Source organism: Dromiciops gliroides, chromosome 3 (assembly GCF_019393635.1).
Source record: "Dromiciops gliroides isolate mDroGli1 chromosome 3, mDroGli1.pri, whole genome shotgun sequence".
Lineage (NCBI taxonomy): Eukaryota > Metazoa > Chordata > Mammalia > Microbiotheria > Microbiotheriidae > Dromiciops > Dromiciops gliroides.
The window spans coordinates 584,257,179-584,283,145 of record NC_057863.1 but is presented as its reverse complement, the minus strand read 5'-3'; the positions used below and the strand labels follow the sequence as shown (position 1 = coordinate 584,283,145).

General features: G+C 41.5%; 1 protein-coding gene and 1 pseudogene across 1 annotated transcript; one reads left to right on the top strand and one right to left on the bottom strand.

The window, feature by feature from the left end:
* Window positions 1–3,518: 3,518 nt before the first annotated feature.
* Window positions 3,519–21,312, bottom strand: LOC122748077 (annotated as a pseudogene).
* UBQLN3 (ubiquilin 3) lies at window positions 21,278–23,368 on the top strand. The gene has a single exon (XM_043997821.1). The coding sequence runs from the start codon at window positions 21,311–21,313 to the stop codon at window positions 23,366–23,368; it is 2,058 nt and encodes a 685-aa protein (XP_043853756.1). The 5' UTR covers window positions 21,278–21,310.
* Window positions 23,369–25,967: the final 2,599 nt, after the last annotated feature.

Genomic DNA, 25,967 nt, shown 5'->3' with positions numbered 1-25,967 from the left:
CAGCTCATCTTTCTTAGGGAGGGCAAGAGCTTCTGTTCCATGAAGATTCCAACCTGATGTACTTTGTTGCCATCTCCTAACTGTTCTTATGGGGTGATATGGAAAGATTGCTGCCTCCGGAATCAACAGACCAGTCAAAAGTGGAACTTTGACCCTTTCTTACTTATATTGTACCTTGACCCCCCAACATAGCAATGTCATTTTGGTCCTCTTCAGACACAAAAAGCAACCAACCAGCCAACTTGGGATTGGTCATGGACTCTCTCTGGGCTTCAGTTTTACCCCCTATGAATTCAGGTTTTTTATTTGTTTGTTTGTTTTTTGTGAGGCAATTGGGGTTAAGTGACTTGCCCAGGGTCACACAGCTAGTGAGTGTCAAGTGTCTAAGGCCGGATTGAACTCAGGTACTCCTGAATCCAGGGCTGGTACTCTATCCACTGCGCCATCTAGCTGCCCCCGAATTCAGTTTTTTTATCCACAAAATAAGGGGTTGGACTAGATGTTTACTCTTTGTTCTCTTTGTCTTTCTAGATATATTATCCTACATAGTAGAGTTACCTATATTTTTATTTTATCCTACTAAACTGTGGGTTTCCTGGGGACAGGAACTATGGCTCATCTGAACGGTGTATCAAATTTAGGATGTGTAGCTCAAATTTCCATATCCTTAAAGCGTTAACTTGTTAGACTTCTTTTACAATATTAGATCTTGTGGGAAAAGTGTTTGACTTCTAGTCAGAAGGTCCTGGATTTAAGTCCCACCACTGAGTCCTACTAGGTTTGTAATCCTGGAATGTCACATAAATGCTCAGAAACCTAGGAAGCCATTATAGTTCACTTGGTGAGCTATGTCCATGGAAGGAGTTTCTCAAGGATGCATCCATCACCTTGTGTCGTTTGAAATATGTTGGCTGTCCCTGTTCTAAGCCATTAGAGAACTTTGCTGGTGTTTCTAAGGCATTGCTACTTATAAAATAGAGGCTATTGTACCAGTCTTTGGCATGAGGCATTTATTATAAATTTAACCATGTGTAAACCCAGTAGAGAATCCCAGGGAGGGGGCTGTGCAGAGAGCCCTGGGTAAGGTAAGTTAGTATCCAGGAGAGGCACAGCAAGGGGGAGAAGAGAGAGTGACCTCTAACTCCCCAAGGATTTTTATCCTCTCTCAGGTAGAGGCGGGTCACTGCACATTGATCCAAGCTAATTGGCCAGTAACATTCAAGTCCATTGATTGACATGATTTTGGGGGACACCCAGGTGAGTTAACTTGCTTTAGATAGTCAGGAAGGTTTTGAATTTCTACTGACTGGACTGGCTCTGGGAAACTAGCCAGAGTTCCTCTGTGTGTGTGTGTGGGGGGGGGTCTTTGGGTCCCCCCAAAACCTCATTATTCATTTTCTCACAACCTAAAGGGACAACATCACAGATCTGGACTGCAACTGTCCTTTCAGAAGATGGTTAATGCTTGTTTAAATGAAAAAAAAATGAATGGACTTCCAATGCTTCACTCTAACTGGACAGAGGAATGGGTGGGGGACTGTCCTAGAGGTGAGAAGTCCTAGGAATGAGTCCTCAGTCTTAAGTGGAAGACAGTTGTCATCACAGGCTCTGAAATAATCAGACAATGGACCCAATAGGGACCACACAATAGAATTAAGGTCTTAAACAGATTATTTTCCATGTTCCAAAGCTTGCTTTGCATACTAACTCCAGGTAAGTATGGCTGCTCAGTGCCTGTTTTTATAGTGACTTAGTTTCCCTTACTGGATAGCTAGGTGGTACAGTGGATAAAGCACTGGGCCCGGAGTCAAGAACTATGTTCAAATCTAGCATCAGAGACTTACTAGCTGTGTGACCATGGGCAACTCACTTAACCCTGTTTGCCTCAGTTCCTTCATCTGTAAAATTAGCTGGAGAAGAAAATAGCAAACTACTTCAGTATTTTTGCCAAGAAAACACCAAATGTGGTCATAATGTTGGGTACAACTAAAATGATTGGGGGCAGCTAGGTGGTGCAGCACTGGCCCTGGATTCAGGAGGACCTGAGTTAAAATCTGGCCTCAGACACTTGATACTTACTAGCTTAACCCTCATTGCCCTGCAAAAAAAAAAATAAATAAATAAAATAAAACTATTGAACAACAAAACATGCCTTACTGATTAGCATTTCTTCCCCTAAATCCTTCTGGGTCTGGATTTCCTGTTTCCTTCCCCCTCCCCCCACCCCAGAGCAGATCATACAGTTTACACTACATACAACCTAGAGGAAAACCACCTTGAAGTCAACCTAGCCTAAGCCTAGGGGTATAGTTTTTTCGTCTTAGCCTGTCCTAATGCTTCCCACTTTTATATTCTGGAGAGGTCCTCTCTTTCTTCCTCACTTATGGCTCCATCTTTCATATCTTTGAGTCAATTAGCTCTCTATCTGAGGGTGGATAACATGTTTCATCATGAGTACTTTGAATTGTGGTTGATCATTGTTGATCCCAGTTATTAGTTATATTATTGCTGTTATAAGGATTGTTGCCCTAGTTCTGCTTGCTTCACTGAGTCAGTTCATTCAAGTCTTCCCAGGTTTTTCTGAAACCATTCCTTTTGTGTTTCTCCATCACATAGTATTCCATCACATTCATATACCCTAACTCGTTTAGCCATTCCCCAATTGATAGACATCCCCTCAGTTTTTTTTTTTTGTTTGTTTTTGTTTTTTTTTGCGGGGCAATGGGGGTAAAGTGACTTGCCCAGGGTCACACAGCTAGTAAGTGTCAAGTATCTGAGACCGGATTTGAGCTCAGGTACTCCTGAATTCAGGGCCGGTGCTTTATCCACTGCGCCACCTAGCCGTCCCCCATCCCCTCAGTTTTCAAGTTCCGGATTCTTTGCCAACACAAAAAGAACTGCAATAAATATTTTTGTACATATAGGATGTTTTTTTTTGCCCGAGGGTTCCAAGCAGTTTTATTTCTCATCATTCTGTGGTTGTGTACAAAAATGCCAGCAGAGCAAGGGAAAAAAAAAGTGGATTAGGGAGCATAATTTATGTCTAACAGTATTTTATGGAACAATCTACAAGTCAGCTTGAAGGTAACTGGTCTCTTTTTTTTTTAATTTTTTTAAATTTTACATATAAGGTATTTTATTTTTTCCGTTACATGTAAAGATAGTTCTCAACTTTTGTTTATACAAGCTTTACAATTTCAGATTTTTCTCCCTCCCTTCCCTCCCTCCCCCCTCCCCTAGACAGCAGGTAATCTGATATAGGTTATATCTATATATCTATATAGATATAGATATAGATATCTATACACACACATATATATATACACATAATAACATTAATCCTATTTCTGCATTAGTCCTGTTATAAGAGAAAAAATCAGAGCAATGATGCAAAACCTCAAAATAGAAAAAAAAAACACAACAGCACCAAAAACAAAAGAAATAGTATGGTTCATTCAGCATCTATACTCCACTAACTGTTCTCTTCTAAGGAAGGACTCTGGGTTCCCAGCAGGGTCTCACAGCTTCAGGCCTCTCCACTGACACTTGACAAACTCTTTCAGATCTTCCAGAAGGTTGATCTGTTCCTGGTGTTCTAAGGTCCTGCTGAGCTAGATCAGCTCATCTGCAAATGTACTGCCCACCCCTTGGTCAGCCAGGAAGTCCGCCAAGTTCATACAAGGCTCAGTCCCAGTTCAGTGTGCAGTTTGTGTCTTTCCAGTAGGACTTAATGGTGGGCTGAGAGCTTAATATCCAGGATGGAGAAAATGTCACTCCTCCTCTTCTTCCTCTCCAATCTCAGTCCAATACAAGGGCCTTCTTTGGATTGTCCTTCACAACCTCCACCCCCACATTCCGGGTTGATATAAATTCAAACTCTTGCTGTTCTTGGGCTTTCGGTCCCTCTGGTGGCTCATCGTCAAATGCTGGTGTTACTGTGGTTAATACTGAATGTAGGGGCAGCTAGGTGGTGCAGTGGATAAAACACCGGCCCTGGATTCAGGAGAACCTGAGTTCAAATCTGACCTCAGACACTTAACACTTACTAGCTGTGTGACCCTGGGCAAGTCACTTAACCCCAAATTGCCTCACAAAAAAAAAAAAAGAAAGAAAAAAAATACTGAATGTGACCGTGATCCTGTCCCCAGCTAACCTCCAGACTAACTTGGCTTCTGTTCCTTGCACACCCAGTTCCCAATTCCCCGGACATCTCAGGGAGGGATCTATGTTTCTGGATTTTCCTCTTCTTCTCCCCTTTAATTCATCTGTCAGTAATTCAGCAAAGGCCTTGTTCCCCTCCTTGTGAAGCGTCCCCCACCCCCGCATGTGCACGAGCACAGGCCAGGCGCGATCCCGAGCTGCTGCAGGAGGCGGGGGCTCCCCTGCCTGGCCAGCCCGCGGTTCCTCCTCCCAGGAGGCCTCTGAAGGCGTGGGGAGGCCTTGATGGAGACACGCGGAGGGGTTGAGTCCCACCGGACACGGGAGGTATAGCCTAGTAGCAGTACGGCCGGCTTAAAGGGTTTGTAGAGTTTAGTAACTTTCGGAGCCTTGTTTCTAATTGGTTTGCAGAATGGTTGCACCATATCCTAGCCCCAGCAATAGTGCAATTAATGTAGCTGCTTTCCTACAACCCCTCCCATCTGTCATTTTATTCTTTCTCTCCCCCACACCCCCAATATCTTAGCCAATCTGATGGGTGTGAGGTTGTGTCTCAGGACTCTTTAATTGACATTTTTCTAATTGTTAGTCATTTTAGAGATTTTTTATATGGCTACCGATAACCTAGATTTCTTCCTCTGAAAACTACCTGTAAATTGGAGTATGGTCCCTTTTCTTGTAAATTTGACTTAGTTTCCTATATATCTTAGAAATGTAACTTTTATCATAGAAACCGAACTGAAAAAGATTTTCCCCCAGTTTCTTGCTTTTCTGATTTTAACTTCATCAGTTTTGTTTGTACAAAAATTTAAATTAATGTAATCAAAATTATCCATCTTGACTCCTGAGAACCTTATCTCTTGTTTGGTCATGAACTTTAATCTCTATCCATAGACCTGACAAATTAATTCCTTCCATGTCCCACTAACATGCTCACAAATGGTATCCTTTATGTCTAAATCGTGTACCTGTTTTGAGCTTATATTGTTATGTGGAATGAGATCTTGGTCTAGTATAAATTCAACCTGGTTATTGTATGAGATCATTATGGTATATCTATAATCTCTTTGCTAGTATTAAAAAAAACTTGCATCAATATTCATTAGAGAAATTGTTCTATAGCTTTCTTTCTGTTTTTACTCCCTCTGTTTTACATTTCTAGACCATATTTGCATGATAGAAGGAATTGGGTAGGATCTCTTTATCTATTTTTTTCAAACAGTTCATGTAGTATTGAAATTAATTGCTTTTTAAATGTTTGGCAGAATTCACTTGTGAAAACATCTGATCCTGGGTTTTCTTTTTTCTTTTGTAATTCATTTATGGCTTGTTTGATGTCTTTGTCTGAGGGAAGGTTATTTAAGCATCCTAGTTCCTATTCTGTTAATCTGGGCAATTTATGTTTTCATAAATATTTATCCACTTCATTTACGTTGTCATTTTATTGGCATATGGTTGGAAAAAGCAGCTTCTAATAATTGCTTTTATTTCTTCTTCATTGGTTGTAAATGTATTTATTTATTTATTTTGGTGAGGCAGTTGGGATTAAGTGACTTGCCCAGGGTCACACAGCTAGTAAGCATCAAGTGTCTGAGGTCGAATTTGAACTCAGGTCCTCCTGAATCCAGGGCCAGTGCTCTATCCACTGTGCCACCTAGCTGCCCCTGTAAATTTATTTTTTCCATTTTTATACTGGTTATTTGGTTTTCTTTTTCTTAATCAAATCAACTAATTGCTTATCTTTTTTATTCACTTTATTCATCCATTCAATTTCCTTTTACTTTCAGTTTTGTCAAACCCTTCTTTGATTTGCAGAATTTCTCTTTTGTTATTTAATTGGGGAGGAAGGCTTAAGCCTTTGGTTTTCTAGATTTTTTGTTTTGTTTTTGTTTGTTTACTTCTAGGCCCTAGACATCAATCTGCTCCTCTTCTCTTTTACTGATGAAAGAGTTTAGAGACAGAAATTTTTCTCTAAGTACTGCTTTGGTTGCATTCTACAAATTTTGGTATGTTGTGTCATTATTATCATAATCTTTAATGAAATTATTGTTTCTATAATTTGTTCTTTGATCTACCCATTCTTTAGACTGAACTTTTAATATTTGCTTCCCGTGTCCTTTAATGAACATAATATTTATTGAATTATGGTCATTAAAAGATGCATTTAATATTTCTTCCTTTCTATATTTCTTAGCAAGGTTTTTAATGTCCTAATATATGATCATTTTTTGTGAATGTGCCATGCACACCTGAGAAAAAGGTGTGCTTTATGTTCTCATTCAGTATTCCCTAAGAATCAAGCATATCTAACATTTCTAAATTTCATTCAGGTCTTTGACTTCTTCCTTGTTTATTTTTTGGTCCATTTATGCATGTCTGAAAAGAGTAAATTGAGTAAATTATATAGGTAAACTATAGTTTTATTGTCTCTTTCCTCCTATAACTAACTCATTTAACTTTTTCTTTAAGAATTTAGGGGTGGCTAGGTGGCACAGTGGATAAAACACCGGCCCTGGATTCAGGAGTTCCTGAGTTCAAATCTGGCCTCAGACACTTGACACTTACTAGCTGTGTGATCTTGGGCAAGTCACTTAACCCCCATTGCCCTGCCAAAAAAAAAAAAAAAAGAATTTATGTCATTTGCAGGGGCAGCTAGGTGGCACAGTGGATAAGACACTGGCCCTGAATTCAGGAGTACCAGAGTTCAAATTTGACCTCAGACACTTGATACTTACTAGCTGTGTGACCCTGGGCAAGTCACTTAATCCCTCATTGCCTTGCAAAAAAAAAAAAAAAAAAGAATTTATGTCATTTATGGGGCAGATATGTGGCACAGTGGATAAAGCACCAGCCCTGGGTTCAGGAGGACCTGAGTTCAAATGTGGCTGCAGACACTTGACGAGGACTAGCTGTGGGACCCTGGGCAAGTCACTCAACCCTTCGTTGCCCTGAAAAAAAAAATATGCCATTTGGGGCATATATGATTAATATCGATATTGTGTGTGGCCCCTTTTTTTTTTATCAAAATAGTCTCCCTGCTTAGTTCTTTTGCCTTTTGCTTTGTAAAAGATTATGATTGCTATCCCTGCCTTTTTTTACTTCAGCTGAAGCATAATAGGTCTAGCTCCACACTTTTGTTTTAACTCTGTGTATCTTTCTCTTTCAAGTAAATTTGTTGTAAACAGCATATTGTTGGATTCTGATTTCTAGTTCATTCTGCAAATCTTTTCCATTTTATAAGTAAATTAATCTCATTAATAATCATCATTGCTGTTTTTTTCTCACTATCCTAGTCTTTATACTTATCCCCTTTTTTCCCTGTCCCCTTTTTGAGCCTGTTTTGCTTCTGACTAATGCCTGCCGTGATTTAAGTTCCCTCTAATTTCCCACTTTTCCCCTTAATTCCTTTTCCTTCCTATTTTCCCATTGAAGATATATTTTATACTGAACTCTGTGTATATATGCATTCTTCCCTCCTTTAATTAATTCAGATAAAAGTTCATCTCATCTGCTCCCTTACCCCACTGCCCTGTCTTTGTTGTATGAACTCCTTTTTGCACACTCCAATTACGTGAAATAATTTTCTCCTTTATTCTCTCTTTCTCCTTCTCTTAGTGCATTCCTCTTCCCTATCCCTTCTATTCTTCTTTTGAGATAATTCAAACACCACAGGATCATACTCAGTTTAACATAGATTCCCTGAAGGGCTATATGTATCACCATCCAATATGAGAAGGTAAACATTTTAACCAAGTTTAGTCCGTTATGATTTCTTAATCATGTTTACCTTTTTATGCTTTTCTTGACTCTTGTGTTTGTAAAATTTTCCATTCATCTCTGATCTTTTCATTAAGAATGCTTAGGGAGGGGGCAGCTAGGTGGTGCAGTGGATAAAGCACTGGCCCTGGATTCAAGAGGACCTGAGTTCAAATCCGGCCTCAGTCACTTAACACTTACTAGCTGTGTGACCCTGGGCAAGTCACTTAACCCTCATTGCCCAGCAAAATAAAAAAAAAAAATTCTTAGGGAGTCCTCTATTTCCTTAAAGATCCATTTTTCCCCTCTGTAGGATTACACTCAGTTTTGCTAGGTAGGTTATTATTGGTTGTAAATTAAGATCCTTTGCCTTCTGGAATATCATATTCCAAACTTTCTGCCCTTTTTTATGATAGGTAGGTGGCATAGTGGATCAAACACTGGGCTGGGAATCACAAAAGCTCATTTTCATGAGTTCAAATCTGATCTCAGACTCTTCCTAGCAGTGTGACCCTTAGCAAGTCACTTAACCCTGTTTGCCTCAGTTCCTCATCTATAAAATGACCTGGAGACAGAAATGGCAAAACACTCTAGTATCTTTTCCAAGAAAACCCCAAAATGGGGTCACAAAGAGTCAGACATGACTGAAGAACAACAAATCTTTTGTATTTTGACAAAATACTCCTGATTTCTTGAAAAATGGTATCTAGGCTCTTTTTTCATGGTTTTCAAGTAGTGCAATGATTCCTAAATTGTCTCTCTTTGATCTGTTTTCTGAGTCAGTTGTTTTCCTTCTGAATATTTCATCTCTTTTTTTAGTCTTTTGATTGTTTTATTATTTTTTGGTGTATCATGGTCATTAATTTCCATTTGACAAATTTCAGTTTTCAAGGAGTTATTTTCTTCAATAAAGTTTTGTACCTTTCCCCCAAAACTATCAATTCTCTTTTTGTATCTTTCTTCCCTCTTTCTTCTTTTCTCATTCTTTTCTCTACAGCACTTACTTTCATAACCACCCACTTGTCCCTTAATATATGTGTGACTTTGAATTATTAAATAATATCATTTTGGTTTGGAAGTCTGTATGAGTCTGTGCAGGGTTTTCAAGGTTTTTGTTTTGTTTTGTTTTGTTTTACCACCTCAGGACTAATCTTACATTCTTAAACATTATTGAGGACCCCCTCACCAAAGTGAGCATATACACCTCAGAAATTGACAAATGTTACAAAACAAGGCTTAATTTATTGTTTTATCAATTATCTCCATTTAAGAAAGTGATAGAGAAAATGTTAAAAATCCTAATTAAACTTAAAAGTGTATTATTCATATTTTTAGAGGGTAGGATGGGGAAGAGAGTAATTTGTTAAGCATTTATCAGCACACCATTGGATATCTATTAATACTGATTTACTAATAGTAAATAGTAAAATGAAAATATACTAATATTATCATGAAAATAATTTCGACCTTGAGAACTCCCTGAAAGGGTCTTGGAGATTTCTATCAGTTCCTAGACAACACTTTGATAACTGTTGCTTTAGCAGATTCCATCATCCTGGAAGGACTTTAAGTATGGTTCTTGGCAGCAGAGACTGCTTTCTGGGTGCTAAAATGGATAAGCATATGTGATATGTAAAATTTAATGTGTGGTCACCTTATTTCTGTCCCAAGTTTGGGAAGAATTAGCTGGGGTTTCTAATGTATTTGTTACTTATAAATTAGAAGCTTTAGCACCAGTTTGGGGACATTAAGCATTTATTAAAGCATACCAAGTATTAGAAAAAAGAGAACACAAGGGTCAGAAAGTTAAGAAAAGGCATATCTAACTAGCCTAGAGCTCCAGCCTGGCCTGCTTCTTCCTCCAAGTCCTTCACCATGAGCCTGTCCGAGAGACAAACTGAGAGTGGAAGCTTTCTCTGCATCTGGAGGAGAGGCAGGCCTTACACACTGCTTCGAGCTAATTGGCTAGCATCACCCAATTTCATTGGTTCACTGGACTTGAGAGTGGTCCTGTGTTGAGGTCAGAGTTCACACCCTTTGAGAACATACCCTCTTGAGGGCCAGGCAAGTGTGGTTTTAATTGAATTAACTTTAAGTGAGTTAATCAGCAAAGTCAGTCAATCCAATCAATCCACTTGAGCTGGGGCCTTTGGGTGTTCCAAAACCCATTTTTTTCTCATATATAGATGGACTTATCTCCAGTAAGTTGATCACTTTCTAGTGAATTCTTTGGCCATAGTAAAACTTTGTACTGATGCAACAATAACACAATCACTTCTCTATATACTCTTCTCTAAAAGGTTATTTTGTGTACTGCCTTATTCCAGGTATATATGCTCTTTCTCTGTCTCTGCTCTACCTCATGGGATCCCAGCATTATCCATTTCTTCATCATGCTAGTATACCTGGGGATGATCCTGAATTTGAATAGTAGAGTGTTTTTAAATGGATCTCATTGTCCCAAGGCCCCAACTATCAGTGCATCACAATGTACCCTGTGCCTTTCCTGAGTTAGAAGCTCATAAACTATCTGATATTTCTCAACTTTGCCAGCTCTGGCTGATGGAAAGTCAAGAGTGTCTGTTTTCAAAGGATACAGTAACATCCATGGTGGTGGCAGTATAGTTTTTATTGTCCAAAATTACTAAATTCCTCCTTAAAGCCTCTCTCAGTCCTGGAACTGTCAAATTTACTTCCCCTTAGGTGTTTATAGTACTCTGATATCTTTAACTAGTAGTCTACTTAAAATAGCATCCTACTGTTGGGTAATAATTCCACTTGGCTGAGTTGTAATGGCAGAGCACAGTGGCATTTTCATTTGGTGTCACACCACATATTGGTGGGGGAGCTTGTCTCCAGAGCCAAATCTCTTGACTCCACTCAGTAGGATACAGTCCATTCTGTCTCTGTGAATAAAATGCCAGTCTATGAACTAGATAAAGGATTTATCCCTCATTAAAAAGTTGGAGACTGAAACCATTGATGTAACAGAAAATACTTTATTCTGGTTGGGTTTGCAGACTAGCACTGTATAAAATAATGTCTCAACCCTTGTTTTAACTTCCTTTCCACTCCACCTAGGGCTAAGGGATTGTAAATTCAACCACAGGAATAGATCTCATTATTTACTCTCTGTTTGATTGAGATTTTTAAGGACAATTTCCCAGATATTACTTAAAGTTGGGACCAAATGTTCGATGCTACTGCACTCTTGTTTCCAAATTTTCTTTTCATGGAGTTATTTAAATAAGTTGCAATATCTTCTTAACCCTTCTGTAAGAGGCTCAGGTTTGATTCTATTTCTAGCCATATCATTGAAAGAATGATTGGACATTCAAGCCTGATCAATTGAAGCCAAAAGGTTCATCCCATGAGTCACTTGACCAAACTCAAATGATACAACTAATAGTAACAAGTTCATTCCCCACACATTCCCATTTTATGGGAGACAGGTCCTCAAAACTGGCTTTTGAAGTGAAATTTATCCATCTCTTGGCATCTTTTTAGTAACAATAATGATGGTAACACCTCACATTTACATACTGCTTTCAGATTTTCAGTGTTTTCCTATCAGAAACTCTGTAAGCAGTGAATATTGACCACTATTTAACAGCATAATTGACCTGTCCTCTACAGTCCCTTTGGGGGCAGAGGTGTTGTCTGATTATTCTTTGTATCCTCATTATTTGGCACAAAAGTACACTCAATTAAGTTTTGAGGATGTTGATTACAATAAGGGGGCAATTTTTTAATGAAATGATAGTGATGATAATTCAAATTTTCTGTTATTCTGTCAATACAGGATATTCCTTCCACCTGAACTGGTTTCAGTTCCTCCACATACCAGTAGATGGTCTTCTTGCATTGCTATGGCAAAAAAAAAAATAACATTTTAAAAAATTCATCATTTTGTGGTCAGTGATGGGTGATGGCCCAGAATGCAGTAAATGATAGTGGCATCTTCATTGACCAAGCTCTAAGCACCTCACATCACCTGCTTCAGCTGCCTTCAAGGCCATTGGAACAAATGGTTGTTAAGGGCTAAAATTCTAGCTAAACTGTCTAAAATATCTAATGAGTGGTCGCCAATAAATTATAAGCTTTAGCAAGAGTTAGACTTTTAAGCATTTATTAAGGAGAATAAGAATTTGGTAAAGAGAGAGAAAAAGGCCTAGATTTCTATCTATTAAAGGGAGAGCACATTTCTAGCTCCCTTCTCCACCAGAGTCCAGAGGAAAAGAGCGCGAGACTGAGCGCCAGTCTCTTCCTTCCTCCTCCCACTAGCCCGCGTCACTTCCTGACTCTTGGTCTTGCCCTCAAAGACCTTCCCTTCATGGGCAGAACTCCTCTACAGTAAGTATCCAGCAGGTGGCGTTATTCCAATCGTTACAGTCCCCCCTGTTGTTCCTCAAGAAACAAAATGTTTCCTTGACGGAACAGTAAAAACAATATGATAACTATTGCTAACTAATAATATGTGAACAACAATATAGAAAAGGAAGAGAGGAAAGTTTTGTCCAGAGGGGCGATTTTTTTTGTCCTCATGAACCGACGCTTTGACATTAGTCTTGCAAAGGGAGGGCCTCTGCAGAGAATACATGTTACAGATGGTGTATATTATAACAGAAAGAGAAAAAAACCAACAAAAAGAACAAATCAAAACTGTTCATTTAAAGTCTCTGAAAGTCTTTTCTCAGATGTCCTCTAGGTGTAGTCGTGGAATGGAAGTCTTTTCAGGGGTTGATGTGTGGATGCTGGTAATCAGCCAGGAAAATTTCCTACAAAATTGAGCTTAACACAACTTTAAAATAGCTTTGTCAATAATCAAATCAAACAATGAAAGTTCTCAAAAACATGTCTAAGGGAATTCAGAATCTTAGTTGTTACACATGAAACATATAATAAAACAAAAATTGAACCATTCTTTAAAATTATAATATTACTATAGTCCCCCCCTTATGGAGGGTAATTGAGAAGACAATTGCTGCGATATTAATTATTAAAAATAATTTTTTATCTTTGTTTCATCACTTTTTGCATCATCTGCCTAATTATCCTCATGCCATTATGAGAAATTAAAAAAATCTAATATAATTGGTAACAGGTGTCAAGGCCAAATTCAACACTGTATTTATCATGACACCTGAGATAATTATGGGGGTTACCATAAAAGAACAGAGAAATGATGGGATATGAGCATTCCCACACTTAAGCAATATATACTGCCCATGCAGTATGCCAGGTTTAAAATAGGTGGATGGAATATATGTCCATGCCACCGAACATATTGGAGGAAACTGAGTCAGACTTAATCAGATGCATGGGATTGAGATGTCCATGGCATCAGGCATATAGGAGGGAGCATAGAAGCCAGGTGTAGAAGTGAGATGGGTGGGATGAATACTTCCAGCCATCTGTACAATATTGTGGGGAAAAAGAGAATAAAATATTAAACCAAGAGAATCCAACCTCAACATTTGTCAAAAGCCATTCCCTCGGCCATACCTTGACTTCATGCATGTCTCCCCTCATGTGACAGTTCAGTGTCTGCTCTTGCATGTATTCCTCTTGTGATTGGATGGCATCTTGGCCAACTGGCATCTGATAACTCAGAATAAAGGCAATTAATGTCTTAAATGATAAGTTCCCATAATCCAAGTCTCATATGGATTTAAAATTGAGGATAATAAATGATTGCAAAAAATGTGAATACATCTTGACTCAAAATATAATATATAATTATGCAACAATTTCAAATAATACCCTTTTTTTTACTTAGTATACAATTACTTTTTTGAAAAATCTGAACATATTTAAATACAAGTTAAAGCACAACACAATCTCAAACACAACTTTTACAAATGTTCCTCTCTTTTTTTTTTTTTTGGAATATGCTTATCAAAAATAATACTTCTAGAATCAATTTACACTTGCCATGGCAAACAATTTGCCAGGGAAATGCTTTAAAGAGTTTGATCAAATAATCAGTTGAGAAAAAATAACAAAAACAAACAACTCAGAATATGGGAGCACAATACTCCTAGAATTAACATTGTATTATGAAATCAAAACCATGTTTCAAAATTAGATAGATGAATGAATAGAAGAAAATACACGTGGAACAATAAAAGACAGTGAAATCCAAACTAAGGAAATCTAAATGAGCATGAACTTAATATTAATAAGAGTACTATAAAATATAAACTTGATCACATGACTATAAAAAGCTTTTACAAATATTCTCCTTGTTTTAAAAACTAAGTATGACACAATCTCAAAAGCATTAAAATCTCTATAAAAATAAACCCATACCATTAATTTCAAAATGTATATTTAATAGCACAGAAATCCTATGTAACCTCTGAACTGACATTAATAATCTGAGTGAACTCAGAACACTCTTGATTCCGATATCTAAAATCCCCAATACTCATATCAATACCTTGCTGCTTACTTCTACATTTCTCTAAAATATATACCCTTCCATGGCAAAAGAAGCAGAGTCTTGAACTATGTTGATGGTTGTCATTCTTATTCAGCTTAAGTTTTTCTTCTTTAACCCCTTTATATTGTCTGTCAGTCTTTTCACCATACAAATGCTTTATAAGATTACTAATTAAAGACAAAAGCAGGTTAGCAAAATTATGAACAAAACAAGCATATCTGGAATTTAAAGAGTTTTCTAAGATTGTCTCAAAAGCACAGCCAGGCCGGGGAAGGGCTGAGCCTGAAGCTGCAAATGCAGGTAGAAAAAGTTGAGCATGCGCATCAGATCTCTGGACTTCCCAGGCAGGGGAAGCTATGGGCTTGGCCATAGGAGGAGTAGAGGGTGGGGTCTGGGGAGGAGGGGAGGGACCAGCGCAATTTGAATCCGACTTGATTTTGAACTCAGGCCTGGATTCCTCTTCCCCCACTTTGCCTCCAGGTGCTAGGGGATTAAAAGCTTCTAGAGGGTGGGTCATTGCCTCCAGGCATGCAAAATTAGAGCAACAATTAGTGTTGGAACTGGGAAAAGCAGCAGGAATCTCTTCAGGTTTCTCTGAAAAAGCATGGTTGGGAGAGGGAGAGATATTTCCTCCTGTGAGTAAGTTACTGGCTCTTTTAACAAAAATAAAAAGAAAAATAGAAAATCCACAAAAACAAAGCATTAACATGATCTTATCTCTCATTTGTCTGGTTAAACAGACTAAAATCAAAAATAGGGTAATTAGGGAGTTTAAAAGGTCCATTCGAAAAAATTTAAAGGGAAAACACAGCCAGTGCGTCAGTACTTAGCAGTTTAAAGGGTAGGGGAAATTTCTTACCCAACCGGAAGATCAGAAGTGAGGTTCAGCTTTCCTCTTCGTGGTCAGCCATCTGTTAAGGGCTAAAATTCTAGCTAAACTGTCTAAAATATCTAATGAGTGGTCGCCAATAAATTATAAGCTTTAGCAAGAGTTAGACTTTTAAGCATTTATTAAGGAGAATAAGAATTTGGTAAAGAGAGAGAAAAAGGCCTAGATTTCTATCTATTAAAGGGAGAGCACATTTCTAGCTCCCTTCTCCACCAGAGTCCAGAGGAAAAGAGCGCGAGACTGAGCGCCAGTCTCTTCCTTCCTCCTCCCACTAGCCCACGTCACTTCCTGACTCCTGGTCTTGCCCTCAAAGACCTTCCCTTCATGGGCAGAACTCCTCTACAGTAAGTATCCAGCAGGTGGCGTTATTCCAATCGTTACATGGTTCTAATTAACCCGTTGCACAGAGGGAAGTCTTCACATGCTTGGGGTTTAACACCCAGCGGGGGAAGATAACATAACAAAGAAAGCTGAGAAGGGGTTGGGGGAAAAAGAATCCAATCCAAAAAGTGCAGGTGGTGGAAAATGAAGAGTTGGCTGGACTGGAAGCTCTCTTTAAGCGAAAGCTTTGGGAGGAGTACTTTGCTCTGCCTTCCAGCCCTCCCATCAGAGGGTAAATGAGTACTAAGGCTGTTGATGAGGCAGGAAAAGCTGATGCAATTTCAGGGCATGCTGGATTTCCTGGTGATAAGGAGTGAAGCAGGTGGGAAATTTCTTTCCTTTGTCTTCTCCACCAAAGTGTTTTCATCTGTCATTGATGAAGCAGCATGATAAGAATGGGAAGAGCCCTAGATCTGGAAGGCGAGAAGCTGAGCTTAAATCCTAGCTATTCCACTTAACTCCCTGTGCTGCCTTTGGGTTGGGAAGTCACATCATCTCCTCCAGCTGCTGTTTCCTCATCTGCAAAAGAAGGATGTTAAACTGGATGACTTCCATGGTCCCCATCTCCTCTAAATCTATATTCCTATCTTTTTTTTCTGACTCCTTAATAGGAACATTCTACAGAAGTCTACTTTTCCCCCTTCTCTTCTCTCTCTACATTTTCTTCCTTGGCAAGCTCAATTCTACTGATTACACCCATATCTGTTTCTCCAACATTGACTCCTCTTTCTAAACTCCTGACCAATGTTAAGGGCTAAAATTCTAGCTAAACTGTCTAAAATATCTAATGAGTGGTCGCCAATAAATTATAAGCTTTAGCAAGAGTTAGACTTTTAAGCATTTATTAAGGAGAATAAGAATTTGGTAAAGAGAGAGAAAAAGGCCTAGATTTCTATCTATTAAAGGGAGAGCACATTTCTAGCTCCCTTCTCCACCAGAGTCCAGAGGAAAAGAGCCTGAGACTGAGCGCCAGTCTCTTCCTTCCTCCTCCCACTAGTCTGCGTCACTTCCTGAATCCTGAAGAAAAGACTCCTGGTCTTGCCCTCAAAGACCTTCCCTTCATTGGCAGAACTCTTCTACAGTAAGTATCCAGCAGGTGGCATTATTCCAATCGTTACACCAACAATGGTGATAAATATTATAATTTCTCAATCTATATTGGAGAAATACTTATTTATATTGAAGATTTAAACTATACCTCCTTTGCAAATACCCCTGTGAAGCTGGTACTACAAGATATAATGATGCCTCATTTGGCAGATGATTTCACTGAAGTTCAGAATCATATAGCTAAGAGTAATTATAGCTGTAGCTTAAATCCATGTCTCCTGATTGCAAGCCTGGCACTGCTTGTATACTAAATCATGTTTCCTATTATAACTGCCTACAGGACATCTCGACCTGGTTGTCCCACTGAAACTTCAAACATTATGTCCCAAAGGTTGGTTTTTTTGTTTTGTTTTTTTTGTTTTTTGGGTGGGCAGGGCAATGAGGGTTAAGTGACTTGCCCTAGATCACATGGCTAGTAAGTGTCGAGTGTCTGAGGCTGGATTTGAACTCAGGTTTTCCTGAATCCAGGGCTGGTACTTTATCCACTGTGCTACCTAGTTGCCCCCCCCCCCAATTTTTGTTGTGTGTGTTGTGTGTGGGTGTGTTTTACATTTCATTTACAGATCGCTCCCATTCCACCATCAGGCCCAAACCTAACCTTTCCATTCTTTTCAATAACCACGTTTTTTTTTTAGTGAGGCAGTTGGGGTTAAGTGATTTGCCCAGGGTCACACAGCTAATAAGTGTCAAGTGTCTGAAGCCGGATTTGAACTCAGGTACTTCTGACTCCAGGGCCAGTGCTCTATCCACTGTGCCACCTAGCTGCCCCCATTCTTTTCTTGTATTACTCCATTTCCCTGAAACAAACTAGACTATTCTTTGTTTGCAAATTTACTCAGTGCTTCCCTAAACGCCAACTTTTATTTACTATTTTCTTGGCTTGTATTTTCCTCTCTTGATTTTTTTTTTCTCTATTGAGTTCATAAAAGCCCTTTAAGACCCAATTCAAATGTTACTACCCTTGGAAATCCTTCTTTGATTCCCCTAATCAGTGACCACCTTCCTCCTACCATTTTTGTCTACCAATTCTTTAATGTACCTATCATATATTATTGTAAATGATAATTTGTGAGTGTCTTACACTCTCTTTTTTTTTGTTTGTTTTTTGTTTTTGTTTTTTGCGGGGCTATGGGGGTTAAGTGACTTGCCCAGGGTCATACAACTAGTAAGTGTCAAGTGTCTGAGGCTGGATTTGAACTCAGGTACTCCTGAATCCAGGGCTGGTGCTTTATCTACTGCACCACCTAGCTGCCCCATCTTACACTCTTACTAGACTCAGTGCTCTATGATTCCAGGGTTTGTGCTTATTCTAAATTTGCATTCCTTCCACCCCCATGGGTAAGACTCTATACATATAAGGTGTTTGATAGCTATTTGTTGAATTAACTTGAAGAGGCTTGTATAGTGGCCTAAATGATTAAGGTTTTATCTTTTTGGCAATAGGAAACCATTTAAGGGTTTCAATGGATACAGGGAGTCCTAAGAACAGAGTTGTTGTTTTTTTTTAATAATAATAAACATTTGTATTCATAGTTTTGAGTTCCAAATTATATCCTTCCTTCCCTCCCTCCCTGAGGCATGTGGTAAAAAGTTTTAACAGTCAGTTAGATAATGAAGAGACGCCAGTTTTTTTTAGGACCACCCTTTTGGGGAGGAGACCAACAGCATGAGCTATGCATACCAGTCCGCCTGTGACACATGCCAGATTGCCTGCTGAGCACTCGACTTCCAGGGTGCAAGCTTAAAAGGCAAGGAGAAAACGGAAGTGGGGCCTTTTTTCCTGCTCCGCTGGTCTCCTGGCTGCACTGCACAGACAGACACTGACTGGAGTTCGAAACGGCCCGGCTCGCGGTTAGCAGCAGCACGCGCTTGACACCGTCTCTCTCTCTCCCCAAAGGTGGCTTGGGTTTCGGTGAATTTTATACGGAATATAGACTAAGCTTAGACTTAAGACGATTTGTATTGTATTTCTACTTTCCTATCCTTCTAATCAACATCACCTTGTGACTACCATACAATAAAAGCTCTAACTAGAAAACCAGAAGCTTCTTCCATTTACTAGTCTGGGAGATAAATTATGGGAAAGGTTAAGTAGGGGAGATTTATGATCTAATATCCAATTTTAAATCTCACAGGCAGTAAGCAATCAGATATGGGTTATACATGTGCAATTATGTAAAACATTACCATATTAGCCATTTTGTATAAAAGAAAAAAAATAAAAGCAAAAAATAGCATGCTTCAGTCTGTGTTCAAGCAATATCAGTCCTTTCTTTGGAGATCAATAGTATGCTTTATCATTAGCCCTTTGGGATTGTCTTGGATCATTGTATTGTTGAGAATAGTTGTCATTCACAGTGCTTCATCAAATAATATTTCTGTCACCACGCACAGTTTTCTGGTTCTGGTCACTTCATTATACCTCAGTTCATATAAGTCTTTCTAGGCCTTTCTGAAATTGTCCTGTTTGTCATTTCTTTTTTTTTTTTTTTGATTTGTTTTTTGTTTTTGGGTAGGGCAATGAGGGCCAAGTGACTTTCCCAGGGTCACATAGCCAGTAAGTGCCAAGTGTCCAAGGCTGGGTTTGAATTCAGGTTCTCCTGAATCCAAGGCCAGTGCCTTATCCACTGCACCACCTAGCTGCCCCGTTTATCATTTCTTATAGCACAATATTACATCACCATCACATATACCACTTCTTGTTTAGCCATTCCCCAATCGATGAGCACTCCTTTGATTTCCAATTCTTAGCCACCACACAAAGGGCTGCTTTACATATTTTTGTACAAATAGGTCTTTTTCTCTTTTGGGGGATGTCTTTGGGAAATAAACCTAGCACTGGTATTGCTAGATCAAAGGTTATTGCACAGTTTTATAGCTCTTTGGGTATAGTTTCAAATAGGAGCAGAGATTTTATTTTTATTTTCTATTTGTTTTGTTGGTGGGGCAAGGAGGGTTAAGTGACTTGCCTAGGGTCACACAGCTAGTAAGTGTCTGGGGCCGTATTTGAACTCAGGTCTTCCTGAATCCAGGGCCAGTGCTTTATCCACTGTGCCACCTAGCTGCCCCCTAGGAGCAGAGATTTTAAAGCAGGAAGGAACTTTAGAGGACAAGTCTGTGCCCCTCATATCATAGATGAGGGCTTTGGTACAGATAAGTGACTTGACCAACATCCCACAGCCAGTAATTCTCTAAGTCAAGATTCGAACTCAGCTCTTCTAGACTCTAAGTTCAGTGCCCTCTCTAGTATACCACAGTGGTTCAATGTGATATGTATTGAGTGTCAGAAATATCATATTGCTATATTGTATAGGCTAGACCAGAAGAGTGAAAGCCCAGAGGAAAACAGTTGAGAAACTTTCTTCCTTTTGCTCAACATTTATTCTTCTCCTATTTGATCCCTTCTCCCCCTTCCTCTTGCCATTTTCAAATCCAATCCACATTTATTGGCCCAGAAATATAGAATGGAAGTTCAAGAAAAACAGAATAACAGATTCCCAAAATATCAAGGCTAAAAGGTATGTCAGATGTCTTCTACTCAAACCCATAACTGAATAGGAAACCACATCCTTGACATATTAGCACTTGTTGTAAAGTATTTTTTTCCCCTTTGACAAAGTATCTAGAAATGTTTACTAAAGAAGTAGAAATAAAAAACAGGACCTGACCAACCTCCTTTCCTCTCCCCATTGTAGACTAACCAGTCTCCTTTTTTTCCTGGGGCCTTATTTCTTCACAAGACACCCTCTTTCCCAAGTGATACCAATCTCAACTCCATGGAGCTAGACTATAGGTAAAGTATGAATTGGGAGTAAGATGCTTTTTTCTTTAGCTCTGGTCAAGGATTCTTGAGGTCTATCCTTTCTCTAGGGCCTTGGACATCTGGGAGCCTCAGAGGGCTGTGAGGAGTATATGTATGGGGAAGAAGAGCAGTTTTACGGTCTGTTGTGGGGGAGAACCACGGAGACAAAAGGGTTGAGGGGAATTCCTAGAACTCCAAGACTCCCCCAAGAAGTCATGTGGCTGTGATGTCAGCACTGAGGTCACAGACAACAGGATAGAATAGGAGGATGGGTTCTAGTCCAGAAAGCATCCGTCTGGGGTTGGGGGAGGATGAGGGCCGCACAGAGGATTGCCTGAAAGGAGGGACGGGGCCGCGGCTGACTGGTACGTGCACCCCAGGTTGGGGGCTCTCTTTCTTTGTGAGCAGGGTTCCAGGCCTTTCTCATCCTTCCTTCTTTTCTCACCTTGGGCTAATCCCACCCCTACTCCCCTCTAACTGTCCCACAACCACTTAGTTCCCCTTTGACTCTCCAAAGTCCCCTTCTCCCTTGTGGTCCCTCCGTGGTCCTGTAAAGCATCAACCCCAGACAGGAAGGATGCCTCTTAGAGAGTAAGGGAGACCTCCCAAAGGGAAGATACTCTGTCATTTAGTTGTGAGTGCTGGATCCAGACCCCTTTCCCATTCAGGGCAATTCCTTACAAGTTTCCTCCTCCCCTGGCCCAGACCCTAAGGCTTCACTCCCCCTACCCTCAGCTGCGTCCCCACCGACCCAGCCCCTCTGCCCACCATGGCCAAGAGTGGAGAAGTCGCACCCCGGGCCAGCCCTGCCTCCGCCACGGACCCCCACATCATCAAGGTGACGGTGAAGACACCTAAGGACAAGGAGGAGTTTGCAGTACAGGACACTTGCACCATCCAGCAGCTGAAGAAGGACATCTCTCAGCGCTTCAAGGCCCACCCTGACCAGCTGGTCCTTATCTTTGCCGGAAAGATCCTCAAGGACCCAGACTCCCTGGTGCAGTGTGGCATTTGTGATGGGATCACCGTCCACCTAGTCATCAAGATGCAGAAACGGGGTGGGGGGCCCGAGTGCCTGGCCCCCGGCCAGCCAGCCCCACCCCCTCCAACCCCTACACCCACACCACCAGTGCCAGTCCACCCCGGTGGGACACACCCCTTCAGCCTGGGTGTCTTCACCGGGCTTAATGGATTGGGTCTCACGTCTGGCAGCTTTCCTGACCTGCAGAGCCAGCTCTTGTGGCAGCATATATCTGTGCCTGAGCTGGTGGCCCAGATCATCGATGACCCCTTCATCCAGGGCCTCCTCTCCAATACGGGCCTGGTCCGTCAGCTGGTCCTTGATAATCCCTACATGCAGCAACTGATCCAGCATAACCCTGAGATTGGGCACATCCTCAACAACCCAGAGATCATGCGTCAGACCCTAGAATTCCTGCGTAACCCAGCCATGATGCAGGAAATGATGCGGAGCCAGGACAGGGCACTCAGTAACCTGGAGAGCATCCCTGGTGGTTATAATGCCTTACGGACCATGTACACAGATGTCATGGACCCCATGCTAAATGCAGTGCAGGAGCAGTTTGGTGGGAACCCCTTTGCAGCTGCAGCTGCCACCTCCAGTACCAGCAGTTCGGGATGTAGTCAGCCCTCTCGGACTGAGAACTGTGACCCCCTCCCCAATCCCTGGGCCAGCCAGTATGGGATTACAGCTGGAGGAGGGGAGCGGCGGCATGGGGGCCAGGACCCCAGGCATGTCCCACTCAGATCAAACTCCCAAGAAGGGTCCCCTGGCTTCCCCAGCATAGGGCTAGCAGGCTACCTACAGCAGGTCCCTGATTCCCCACAGGGCCTGGCTACTTACTTGCAGGGGCCAGCATCCCCTCTGGCTCTCGGCCAAGAGCCTGGTCCAACGACTCTCTCAGGGGACCACATGCCGCCCACAGTACCCCCAGCCCAGCAGTCTGGGACTAGGCAGTCCTTACCCAAAGAGCCTCTTGCAGTCAAAGCCAAGACCACCTGCCCTGCATTTCTGAGACCCCCTCCAACTAGTAGCTCTAATAGGGGGAGTGGCAGGGAAGAAGATGGCAGTGTGGGCCCCAAGGGCCATAGTACCAACATGCCCAGCCTGGTGCCAGGTCTGACAGCCACCAGCGGGGATGGCTTTATGACCTCATCTCCAGCCCCAGTTGCTGGAGCCCCTCAGGCACCAGAGCCTGCATGGCTGGCTGCGCCAACCTGTGTGAGGTCCCCACGACCAGTCACCCTGGACACCTCCCCTCGGGGTGCCCTACAGTTTCAGGAGGAGATGCGAAGGCAGCTGCCACTGCTCGTCCACCTCCAAGCAGCCATGGCAAACCCTCGCGCTTTACAGGCCCTGTTGCAAATTGAGAATGGCCTCCAAACCCTGGCCTCTGAGGCTCCCCGACTCCTGCTCTGGTTCACACCTTCCCTGGGGGTCCTGGGGATCCCTTCAGTCATTGCCGGGGCTGAGATGGGTACCTGTCCCCTAAACAATCCAACATCATTGGCAAACCCAGAGGAGCCCCCAGAAACAGCTGCCCGAACTGTGTCCCCAGGGCGAGGCTTAGCTGAGGTAGAACCTCAGTCTGTCCCTTTCCTCCAGATGTTGCAAGTCCTGAGCACCACCAGCCCCCAGATGCAGTCATCACCATTGCAGCAGCTTGAGGCCCAGTTCCAACCCCAGCTGGAACAGCTGCAAGCCATGGGTTTCCTCAACCCAGAGGCCAACCTCCAGGCCCTCATTGCCACAGAGGGTGATGTGGACAGGGCTGTGGAGAAGCTGAGGGAGTCACAGACATCCTAACAGGATCAACCGCCCCCTTACCCCTTGCCCTTGTCCCCAGACCTGCCCCACTCCCTGCTGCACCCCCCTTGGAATGCAGCCACACTATGAACTAAATTTACCGAGATGCCCTTTACGTGGAAAAAGTGTTGTTCCAGATGACTGAGGAAGAGAGAGGGAGAGAAATAGAGGGTGGGTCCGTGTACAACCAGATGGCCCCCGGATCTCGGGGGTCTGCTCTTCACAGTGCCCCCTCTGCCCTGGGCCTGCCTCGAGGATGCAATTACATCCAACTTCCAGTGTCAGTCAGTGTCTCTGTCTTCATATTGGGTGGGACTAGGGGGTGGGCAGAGGGAAGCTGGTCTAGGGAGGGGGAGTCTTCACAGAGGAGGATACAGGGAACTCAGGAGGGAATTGGAGGGAGGAAGGAGAAGGCTGGGTGCAACTTAAAAGGGAACATGGTAGTCCTATGGAAGAGGCAGATTTAAGAGAAACAAGAGAATAGTGGTGACAGTGCCAAGGAACTATAATCGGAGGAAATGGGTTCAAATCCTGACTCACTTATTAGGTGTGTGACCTAAAGCAAGTCAATTCCCTTTTCTGGGCCTCAGATTCTTCACCTGAAAAGTAAGACCTCATATCTAAGTTCCTATATTCCTCTAAATCCTCTGGGAGGAGAAGCTAAGAAGGAAGAATCTGGGGCAGGGGGAAGGCATGGGGAAGAGGAATGGATGAAGGGAAGGAGGTTAACACTTAGGGCAGAGCAGCTACCTGTCCTGTGTACCCCAAGTTTTTTCTTCTTCATCCTAATATCTCTACTTCAGCAAATTTAGGAAGGCTGATACCCCTCAAAGTCACCCATTTTCTTACGTGCTTTGTTTTGTCAATGGATAGGGACAGGGATGGGATTTGTGATTCACTGGCCTAGTGAACTCTTGGATCTGGACACTCCCTATTTCAATGAAAGATGAGACCGTTTCTGTGGTTCAGAGTCTTAGAGATGCCTGTAGTGGCCTACTGTGACTTGTCAGGGGTCACAGCCAGTATGAGTCAGAGGCAGGACTTAGGTCCAGGTCTTTCTGGCTCCAAGGCCAGCTCTTGATCTACAACTACACCACAGGGCACACTGTCAATGACCTTCCTAAAAGGTGATGTACTCCAGGTGGGTTCTGACTAGGGCAGAGCAGGCTAAGCCTAATATTTCCTTTGTTCTGGGCTGAGGATGAGGAGCGGGAAGGGAACAAGCAAGTATTTAAGCGTCAACTGTACTGTGCCAGGTCTTTTGCTAAAAGCTTCACAGATATCTCGTTTGATACTTGTTCAAATTCTGGGCACAATATTTCTATTTCTGAATATCCAAAAAGCCCAAGGGAAAAAAAAAGATTAAAAAAAGTATTCTTTGATCTGTATTCAAATTCCATCAGTTCTTTCTCTGGAGATGGATAGCATTTTTTTCATCCTAAGTCCTTCAGAGTTGTCATGGATCATTGTATTGTTGAGAATAGCTAAATCATTTACTGTTGATCATCTTACAATATTTCTATTACTATGCACAATGTTATCCTGGTTCTACTCATTTTACTTTGCATCTGTTCATGCCTTTCCATGTTTTTCTGAGAGTATTCTTCTTGTCATTTCTTACAGCACAATAGTAGTCCATCATAATCACATGCCACAGTTTGTTCAGCCATTCCCCAATCGATGGGCATCCCCTCAATTTCCAATTTTTTGCCACAAGTAAAGAACTGTTATAGTTATTTTTGTACACATATATCCTTTTCCATTTTATTTGTTATTTCTTTTGGGATACAGACCTAGAAGTGGTATTTCTGGGTCAAAGAGTATCATGCAAGCTCTTAGTGACCACCATTTGTCCCTATCTAAATGCTCACAAACCATTCCTTTGATAATGTATTTTTTACTCATTGTCAAACAAAGGGACCAACAGCTGGGCTTTGGAGCTAAGAAGATGGATTCAAGTCCTACCTCAGAAATATCGGCTGGAAGATCCTGAACAAAACATTTAAAATCTCAGTGCTTAAGACAGCTCTTTAAGACTATATATATATTTCAGAGAAAGCATTGGTTTGTCTTGGTAGAGAGAGTGTTCACTAGACCAATGAAATCACAGGTTTAGTCCCTATTCCATAAAATTTTTATAAGAATCATAAGTAAGCCCATGGTACTACTTTGTATTCTGAACTTTTGCCTGGTTTCCTTCATTACTCAGCTGAAATTCTACCTTTTGCGGTGTCACCCCAGACACCACCACCACCTTTGCTTTGAGATTACTTTCCATTTATTCTGTATATATGATGTATTATTTGTATTTTGTTTTTCCCATTAGAATGAACTCCTTAAGAGCTGGACACAATCTTTTTTGTGTGTGTGAGGCAATTGGGGTTAAGTGACTTGCCCAGGGTCACACAGCTAGTAAGTGTCAAGTGTCTGAGTCCATATTTGAACTCAGGTCCTCCTGACTCCAGGGCCAGTGCTCTATCCACTGCACCACCTAGCTGCCCCTGGACACAGTCTTTTGGCCTTTATCTCTGTCTCTGTTTCTGTCTCTATCTTTGTTTCTATCTCTATCTCTATCTCTATCTCTGTCTCTATCTCTCTA